The 9904-nt window shown below is 49.3% G+C and overlaps 1 protein-coding gene across 2 annotated transcripts in view; it reads right to left on the bottom strand.

Moving 5' to 3' along the window:
• Positions 1–1679: 1679 nt before the first annotated feature.
• Positions 1680–9904, bottom strand: part of nat8 (N-acetyltransferase 8) — a 43631-nt gene continuing 35406 nt past the window's right edge. For both annotated transcript variants that reach the window (XM_072578570.1, XM_072578579.1), the window contains exon 2: positions 1680–4326. In XM_072578570.1, the coding sequence (XP_072434671.1) occupies positions 3520–4206 (687 nt within the window). In that variant the 5' untranslated portion in view covers positions 4207–4326 and the 3' untranslated portion in view covers positions 1680–3519. The remainder of the gene's footprint in view (positions 4327–9904) is intronic.

The following is a 9904-nucleotide window of genomic DNA, read 5'->3' as shown; positions in this document are numbered from 1 at the left end:
TGTCCACCCAGACAAAGTGCCCACCCAGAGTGCCCACCCAGACAATGTCCACCCAGACAGAGTGTCCACCCAGACAGAGTGCCCACCCAGAGTGTCCACCCAGAGTGTCCACCCAGACAGAGTGTCCACCCAGACAGAGTGTCCACCCAGACAGAGTGCCCACCCAGAGTGCCCACCCAGAGTGTCCACCCAGACAGAGTGTCCACCCAGACAGAGTGCCCAGCCAGAGTGTCCACCCAGACAGAGTGTCCACCCAGACAGAGTGCCCACCCAGAGTGCCCACCCAGACAGAGTGTCCACCCAGACAGAGTGCCCACCCAGACAGAGTGTCCACCCAGACAGAGTGCCCACCCAGACAGAGTGCCCACCCAGAGTGCCCACCCAGACAGTGTCCACCCAGACAGAGTGTCCACCCAGAGTGTCCACCCAGACAGAGTGTCCACCCAGACAGAGTGCCCACCCAGAGTGCCCACCCAGACAGAGTGTCCACTCAGGCATAGTGCCCACCCAGAGTGTCCACCCAGAGTGTCCACCCAGACAGAGTGTCCACCCAGACAGAGTGCCCACCCAGACAGAGTGCCCACCCAGAGTGTCCACCCAGACAGAGTGCCCACCCAGACAGAGTGCCCACCCAGAGTGCCCACCCAGACAGTGTCCACCCAGACAGAGTGTCCACCCAGACAGAGTGTCCACCCAGAGTGTCCACCCAGACAGAGTGTCCACCCAGACAGAGTGCCCACCCAGAGTGCCCACCCAGACAGAGTGCCCACCCAGACAGAGTGCCCACCCAGAGTGTCCACCCAGAGTGTCCACCCAGACAGAGTGTCCACTCAGGCATAGTGCCCACCCAGAGTGTCCACCCAGAGTGTCCACTCAGACAGAGTGTCCACCCAGACAGAGTGCCCACCCAGAGTGCCCACCCAGACAGAGTGCCCACCCAGACAGAGTGCCCACCCAGAGTGCCCACCCAGACAATGTCCACCCAGACAGAGTGTCCACCCAGACAGAGTGCCCACCCAGAGTGTCCACCCAGAGTGTCCACCCAGACAGAGTGTCCACCCAGACAAAGTGCCCACCCAGAGTGTCCACCCAGACAGAGTGCCCACCCAGAGTGCCCACCCAGACAATGTCCACCCAGACAGAGTGTCCACCCAGACAGAGTGCCCACCCAGAGTGTCCACCCAGAGTGTCCACCCACCCAGAGTGTCCACCCAGACAGAGTGTCCACCCAGACAGAGTGCCCACCCAGAGTGTCCACCCAGACAGAGTGTCCACCCAGACAGAGTGTCCAGTCAGTTCAAAAGTGGACTTAGCAAATGTTTGGTCTGGGTTCTTGTGGAGTTGGGTTCAAGAAGGAGACTAAAGTTTGCTCCGAGGTGAATTCCGAGGATGTGGCAGATGCATTACTGACGGAATTCCTTTGATGTTCTGAGTTGATGCTGAAACACCACCCAGTCCAACAGTGTGCTGACAACTGCTGAGTCCCCTTGGACTTTGGGGACTTGCAGCTGGTCTTTATTGTCAACCATCCGCTGCTATATCTTGGAGAAAGCAGGCTGGGGCTGTTGTTGGAAAGAGGGGGGGGGGCTGGTTGAGAGAGGTCTGACAAACGCTCCACATGTTCGAGAGTCTCTCCTTCACAGTGGTGAGAGGTGGAATATCCGCCCCCCCCCCCCCCCCTGTGCTGGTGAGAGCTTTACTGAGCTCTGTTCTGGTTATTTGTCAGCAGAATTAAAGAGTTTGAGAGTGGCTATCACTCGGCCAGAGTGAGCAACAACGAAGCAGTCACCATGACAACAGGGCAACAACACAATCAATCCAGCTTTGGATTGGAGGTGCCCAAGGTGAAAGGCACTTAACTCGCTTTCATCTTGACAATAAATTGTCATGGTAAATGGCACATTGGACCCTCAACACCAGCCCCATAACCAAGAAAGCCAAGAAAGCCCAGCAGAGTCATTACTGTCTGCACAGGCCGAGGAAAGCCCACCTCCCATTCCCCCATCCTCACCACATCCTACAGGGGGTTCATTGAGAATACTCTGAGCTGCTGCATCACTGTCTGGTTCAGGAATTGCCCTGTCTCAGATCGTAAGACCCTACAACGGATAGTGAGGCCAGCTGAGAAGATCATCGCGGTCTCTCTCCCCTTCATTACAGATATTTACACCACACGCTGCATTCCAAAAGGCTAAGAGCATGGTGGGGACAACCGCACACCCACCTCACTCAAACTCTTCTCCAGAAGATACCAGAGGACCCAGTCTCTCACAGCCAGGCCGAGCAACAATTTCTTCCCCCAAGCCATCGGGCTCCTTAACACCGTATGATCGGACTCTTTCCCATCTGAAACTCTTTGCATGACTTCGAATTGCTGCAAGAACAATATCTATTATTTATCGTTCTTCTATTCCAGTGTAATGTGTGTGTTCTCTGTCCGAGTGTGTCGATCGTGCTGTCCATGTATTGCAGGAACTCTGTCTCATTTTCACTGTATCAGTTGTATGTGGGAGAAATGACAAATAAAGAGTTACTCTCTCTCTCTCTCGCTCCATTGCAAGAGTCTTGGAGTAATGGCGCAGTTTTCGGGTTTTGCTAAGATCGCATTTGGAACATTGTGTACTTTTAATAAAAAAACTAAAACTGAAAGAGTTACAGTGAAGGCTCACTTAAATCGGATCCTGTGACGAGGAGCTGAATAAGTTGGACCAATACTCAGGAGTTTCGAGGAATGAGAGGCAATCTCATTTGAATCTGGAAAACTCAGAAGCCTTGGGAATTTTGGAATTCTCTCCCATTGGGGATTGTGGAGTCTCAGTCAGTCGTCGAGGGCTGGGGACTGTTGGGATTTTCCAGGGAACTGAGGGAAATAGTAAGGGTTGTCCAGGATTAGCCCTGATCATGTGGTGAGTGGAACAGCTTCCATCTATTGTCAACTCTGCTCCTGTATTCTCGGGCTCTCGATACAAAGGTGGTGCCAGAGCATAGTGACTCCTTACGTGTCTTATAATCATCTGCTGTTTTAAAACTCAATTGTACGTCTATCAAAATGACGAACAAGCTTCTACTTCCTCAGCAGCTGGAACACTGCCTCCTGTTGTCTGTTCTGATCCCCTGATGCACTAGGATAGTACGGCTTGCCTGGAGAACACATAAGTCAACATGTGTAGCTTGATAGTCAGTCCAATTAAATATGGTAAAAACAATGACTGCAGATGCTGAAAACCAAATACTGGATTAGTGGTGCTGGAAGAGCACAGCAGTTCAGGCAGCATCCAACGAGCAGCGAAATCGACGTTTCGGGCAAAAGCCAGTCCAATTAAATATGGCTATCACCTCTTCCCTTGAATGAACAGGTCAATCTGTCTGTCTCCTTTAACAGGATCTGTCCTATCCTGGTAACCATGTTGGTTGGTTTGTTTGGTCGGTCCCTGAGAGTTTGAGAGGCTGTGTGTTGGTCCTGTCCCGATTGGGGCAAACTCCTGCTCTGGGCCAGACTGCGGTTTACTCTCCCCGAAATCATTCCTGTGTCTGTGGGCGGTCAGGGCTGGGGCGGAGCTGGTAGCGGTACTTGTAGATGGTGTAGTTGATGAGTTTAGCAAAGGTGTGTGGCACGGGACTCGTGCCCACCAGCCTGTAGCCCAGCTTGCGATAGAGCTGCTGCGCCTCAGTCTGAATGACTGAAGTGCCCAGCACGATGCCAGTGAAGCCAGAGAGATGAGCAAACTCGTGGACAGTGTGGCACAGGGCCTTGGCAATGCCCTGGCCACGGTACTCCCGGTGAACGTTCAGTCGCTTCAGCTCGAGGTCAGTGGGCGAGTGGTCAGATGGAACAGCTCCAACTGACCCGATCACCACACCGTCCCACTGTGCCACCCAGAAGCAGGCACCTGGCCGTTCACTGTACGATGCCCAGATGTCCTGGAGGTCTGCCCTCAGGTTTTGGTCGATCAGGAGGTCCCAAAGTCTCTTGAGGAGCAGGCGGCCCAGGACCAGGAACACAGCCAGCAGGAAGAGAAACAGCAGCAAGGAGTCACACAGCACCAACAGCAAGGACAAGCTGACAATGACACTGGCCTGGATCACAGGCTGCTTCAGGACATAGCGACACACCCTGGGGAAATGCTGGCGGACACCACTTACATACAGGCCCCGCACGCTCTGGTAATCCGAGTCCTGGTATACACGAATCTGATAGTTCACCATCCTGACACTGCTGCTGCTGCTGCTGGGGGGAGGGGGGCGCTGCTACTGGGTGGGTGGTGCTGGTGCTGCTGGAGATGCTGCTGGTGCTGCTGGGAGGGGCAGCTGCTGACAGGAAGAGATCTGGAAAAGTGTGAGAGCAAAGTGAGACGGTCAGAGGAAACTATGGTGACAGAAGATTCGCAAATTTCAAAGTATAATGAGTTTACAAACAATCACCCATTCCTCAGACAGACTGTACTCTCTCACACTCTCTATCAGTCTCAGGCAGACTGTATTCTCTCAAACTCACTCCATCAGTCTCAGTCAGACTGTATTCTCACACTCACTCTGTATCAGTCTCAGACAGACTGTATTCTCTCACACTCTGTCTATCAGTCTCAGACAGACTGTATTCTCTCACAATCCCGCTATCAGACTCAGACAGACTGTATTCTCTCACACTCCCGCTATCAGACTCAGACAGACTGTATTCTCTCACACACTCTTATCCATCAGTCTCAGACAGACTGTATTCTCTGTCTCTTCAACACAGTTAAAGAGGGTGAAGACATGACTGCCCAAGCTGGTTCAGTGCGCTACGTGCATGATGTGGGAGGTCAATGACTCTGGTGTGTCTGGCTCGTATATCTGTGGAAAGTGTGTGCACATTCAGCTACTGACCGAGCATATTGCAGCATTGATGAAAGAACTTGAGGACCTTAGGCTCATCCGAGAGAACAAGATCTTTCTGGACAGGACCTTCAGCGAGGTTATTACACCAACCATACCAGAAGAGAGCAGAAGAGAGAAGACAATGAGGAAGGCAGAGAGGAGACAGATGCAAGAGACCCCGGGGGAAGTACCTGTCAGGAACAAGTTGAATCTTTTGGGAACAGCAGACAGATGACACTGCCAGTCTGCGAGGTGGTCAGGTCTGTCAATCAAAAGTTGGCGTGGAAGCAGAGCTGAGGAGTTAGACATCGCACAGAGCCGTGGTGATAGGGGACTCCATAGTGAGAGGAACTGAACAGGGTTTTTGTGGCAACAGGCGGGATTTAAGGATGGTGTGTTGCCTTCCTGGTGCCAGGGTTAAAGACATCACAGACAGAGTGCAGGAAATCCTCAAGGACAAAGGTGAAGAGCCAGAGGTGGTAGTACATGTCGGCACAAATGATGTCGGGAAGAAGAGGAGGAACATACTACAGCGGGACTTCGGAGAACTTGGAAGAAGGCTGAAAAGCAGGACATCCAAGGTGGTTATCTCCGGTTTGCTTCCAGTTCCTCGGGCTGGTGAGGCCAGAAACAGGGAGATAATGGACTTGAACGTGTGGCTGGGGAACTGGTGCAGGAAGCAAGGATTTAAATTCTTGGATCACTGGGGTATGTTTTGTGGTAAGCAGAAATTATACAAGAGAGACGGTTTGCACCTTAATAGGTTGGGGACCAGCATTCTGGCAGGCAGGTTTGCTACTGCAACACAGCTACGTTTACACTAAGTAGCGGGGGAGGGGGGGGGGGGAGGGGACAAGCTGGAAGTTTAAGAAGGAAGTTAAAGTGAAAGGTAGAACAAGGGAAGTCAGGAAAGACAACGGTATCAATGAGGCAGAAAAGTCAGTAAGGGATCATGCTGTAAGGTTGAGTGAAATGGGGGTTGATAGGAAGGGTGAAGGCAGTAACAAAATAAAAATGCTATATATGAATGCACGAAGCATTAGAAATAAGATGGATGAGCTTGAGGCTCTTTTGGAAATTGGCAGCTACGATATTGTGGGATAACTGAGACGTGGTTTCAAATGGACAGGGCCTGGGAAATGAATATTCAAGGCTATACGTGCTGTCGTAAGGACAGACTGACGGGCAGAGGGGGTGGGGTGGCCCTGTTGGTAAGGAATGATATTCAGTCCCTTGCGTGGGGGGGGACCGAGAATCAGGGGATGTAGAGTCAGTATGGATAGAGCTGAGAAATTCTAAGGGTAGAAAGACCCTCTTGGGAGTTATCTACAGGCCCACAAACAGTAGTCTGGAAATAGGGTGTAAATTGAAGAAGAAGCTGAAATTGGCCTGTCACAAAGATGTTACTACAATTGTTATGGGGGATTTCAACGTGCAGGTAGACTGGGAGAATCAGGATGGTATTGGACCTCAAGAACGAGACTTTATGGAGTGCCTCCGAGATGGATTCTTAGAACAGCTGGTGCTGGAGCTGACCAGGGAGAAGGCGATTCTGGACCTGGTATTGTACAACGAACCAGAATTGATCAGGGACCTCGAAGTGAAGGAGCCATTGGGAAGTAGTGACCATAATACAATAAGCTTCAATCTACAATTTGAGAGGGAGAGGGTACAATCGGAAGTGACAATATTTCAGTTGAATAAAGGGAACTATGGAGCTATGAGGGAGGAGCTGGCCAAAGTTCAATGGTGCAATACCCTAGCAGGGATGACAGTGGAGGAACAATGGCGGATATTTCTGGGTATAATGCAGAAGATGCAGGATCAGTTCATTCCAAAAAGGAAGAAAGATCCTAGGAGGAGGTATGGGTGGCCGTGGCTGACGAGGGAAGTTAAGAAACATATAAAGTTAAAAGGGAAAATGTATAACATAGCAAAGATAAGTGGGAAAACGGAGGACTAGGAAGCTTTTAAAGAACAACAGAGGATTACTAAGAAGGAAATACGCAGAGATAAAATGAGGTACGAAGGTAAACTGGCCAAAAATATAAAGGAGGATAGTAAAAGATTTTTTAGGGATGTAAAATGGAAAAAAATGGTTAAGACTAAAATTGGGCCCTTGAAGACAGAAACAGGGGAATATATTACAGGGAACAAAGAAATGGCAGAAGAATTGAATTGGTACTTCAGATCTGTGTTCACTGGGGAAGACACAAGCAATCTCCCAGAGGTAACAGTGGCTGAAAGACCTGAACTGAAGGGAATTTATATTTGCCAGGAATTGGTGTTGGAGAGACTGTTAGGTCTGAAGGTTGATAAGTCCCCAGGGCCTGATGGTCTACATCCCAGGGTACTGAAGGAGGTGGCTCGAGAAATCGTGGATGCGTTGGTGATTATTTTCCAGAGGACTCTTCTGGAATGTTTGAGGAGCGCTGGTTATGGAGGTGAGTGGATAAAAGTTTGTTGTACTTACAGTTTTTGATGTTTGAGATGGAATTGAAATACTGTTTGTTGAGAGTATGAATTCTCCTGAGGATGTAGTACAGAGTGGGTCCTTTGCAATTCTGAGAGAGTGTGGCCCTCAGCTGAGGCAGGGCTGACTGTAGAGAGGTTAGGTGATAGGACACAAAGAGTAGTGATAAATGGCTCCATTTCGGAATGGCAGGTGGGGTACCGCGGGGATCAGTGCTGGGACCGCAGCTTTTTACAATATATGTAAATGATATAGAAGATGGTATCAGCAATAACATTAGCAAATTTGCTGATGATACTAAGCTGGGTGGCAGGGTGAAATGTGATGAGCATGTTAGGAGATTACAGGGTGATCTGGACAGGGTAGGTGAGTGGGCAGATGCATGGCAGATGCAGTTCAATGTGGATAAATGTATGGTTATCCACTTTGGTGGCAAGAACAGGAAGGCAGATGACTACCTAAATGGAATCAATTTAGGTAAAGGGGCAGTACAAAGAGATCTGGGTGTTCTTGTACACCAGTCAATGAAGGTAAGCATGCAGGTACAGCAGGTAGTGAAGAAGGCTAATAGCATGCTGGCCTTCATAACAAGAGGAATTGAGTATAGAAGCAAAGAGGTTCTTCTGCAGCTGTACAGGGCCCTGGTGAGACCACACCTGGAATATTGTGTGCAGTTCTGGTCTCCAAATTTGAGGAAAGACATTCTGGCTATTGAGGGAGTGCAGCGTAGGTTCACGAGGTCAATTCCTGGAATGGTGGGATTACCTTACACTGAAAGACTGAAGCGACTGGGCTTGTATACCCTTGAGTTTAGAAGACTGAGAGGGGATCTGATTGAGACCTATAAGATGATTAAAGGATTGGACACTCTGGAGGCAGGAAACATGTTTCCGCTGATGGGTGAGTGCTGAACCAGAGGACACAGCTTACAAATACGGGGTAGACCATTTAGGACTGAGATGAGGAGAAACTTCTTCACCCAGAGAGCGGTGGCTGTGTGGAATGCTCTGCCCCAGAGGGCAGTGGAGGCCCAGTCTCTGGATTCATTTAAGAAAGAGTTGGATAGAGCTCTCAAGGATAGTGGAATCAAGGGTTATGGGGATAAGGCAGGAACAGGATACTGACTGATCATATTGAATGGTGGTGCTGGCTCAAAGGGTAGAATGGCCTACTCCTGCACCTATTGTCTATTCTCTCAAACTCACTCTATCAGTCTCAGGCAGACTGTATTCTCACACACTCTCTCTATATCAGACTCAGACAGACTGTATTTTCTTACACACTCACTCAATCAGTCCCAGGCAGACTGTATTCTCACACACTCTCTATCAGTCTCAGGCAGATTGTATTCTCTCACTCTCAGTCTCAGACAGATTGTATTCTCACAGTCGGTCTCTATCAGGCTCAGACAGCCTGTATTCTCTCACACAGTCTCTATCAGTCTCAGGCAGAATGTATTCTCTCACACACTCTATATCATAATCAATCAGACTGTATTCTCTCAGTCGCACTCTATCAGCCTCAGGCAGACTATGTTCTCTCACACTTTCTCTATCAGTCTCAGGCCGACAGTATTCAATCACACTCTCGCTGTCAGAATTCAGGCTGACTGTATTCTCTCACACTCCCTCAATCAGTCTCAGGCAGACTGTATTCTCTCACACTCTCTCTATCAGTCTCAGGCAGAATGTATTCTCTCACACTCTCTCTCTATCAGTCTCAGACAGACTGTATTCTCTCACACTCTCTCTCTATCAGTCTCAGACAGACTGTATTCTCTCACACTCTCTCTATCAGTCTCAGGCAGACTGTATTCTCTCACACTCTCTCTCTATCAGTCTCAGACAGACTGTATTCTCTCACACTCTCTCTATCAGTCTCACACAGACTGTATTCTCTCACACTCTCTCTATCAGTCTCACACAGACTGTATTCTCTCACACTCTCTCCCTATCAGTCTCAGACAGACTGTATTCTCTCACACTCTCTCTCTATCAGTCTCAGACAGACTGTATCCTCTCACACTCTCTCTATCAGTCTCAGACAGACTGTATCCTCTCACACTCCCTCAATCAGTCTCAGACAAACTGTATTCTCTCACACTCTCTCTATCAGTCTCAGGCAGACTGTATTCTCTCACACTCTCTCTATCAGTCTCAGACAGACTGTATTCTCTCACACTCTCTCTATCATTCTCAGACAGACTGAATTCTCACACACTCTCTCTATCAGTCTCAGACAGACTGAATTCTCACACACACTCTCTATCAGTCTCAGGCAGACTGAATTCTCACACACTCTCTCTCTATCAGTCTCAGACAGACTGTATTCTCTCACACTCTCTCTATCAGTCTCACACAGACTGTATTCTCTCACACTCTCTCTATCAGTCTCAGACAGACTGTATTCTCTCACACTCTCTCTATCAGTCTCAGACAGACTGTATTCTCTCACACTCCCTCAATCAGTCTCAGATAGACTGTATTCTCTCACACTCTCTCTATCAGTCTCAGACAGACTGAATTCTCACACACTCTCTCTATCAGTCTCAGACAGACTGTATTCTCTCACACT

Source organism: Chiloscyllium punctatum, chromosome 1, assembly GCF_047496795.1.
Source record: "Chiloscyllium punctatum isolate Juve2018m chromosome 1, sChiPun1.3, whole genome shotgun sequence".
NCBI lineage: Eukaryota > Metazoa > Chordata > Chondrichthyes > Orectolobiformes > Hemiscylliidae > Chiloscyllium > Chiloscyllium punctatum.
Note: the sequence above shows the minus strand (reverse complement) of the source record. Positions and strands in the feature narration are given on the sequence as shown.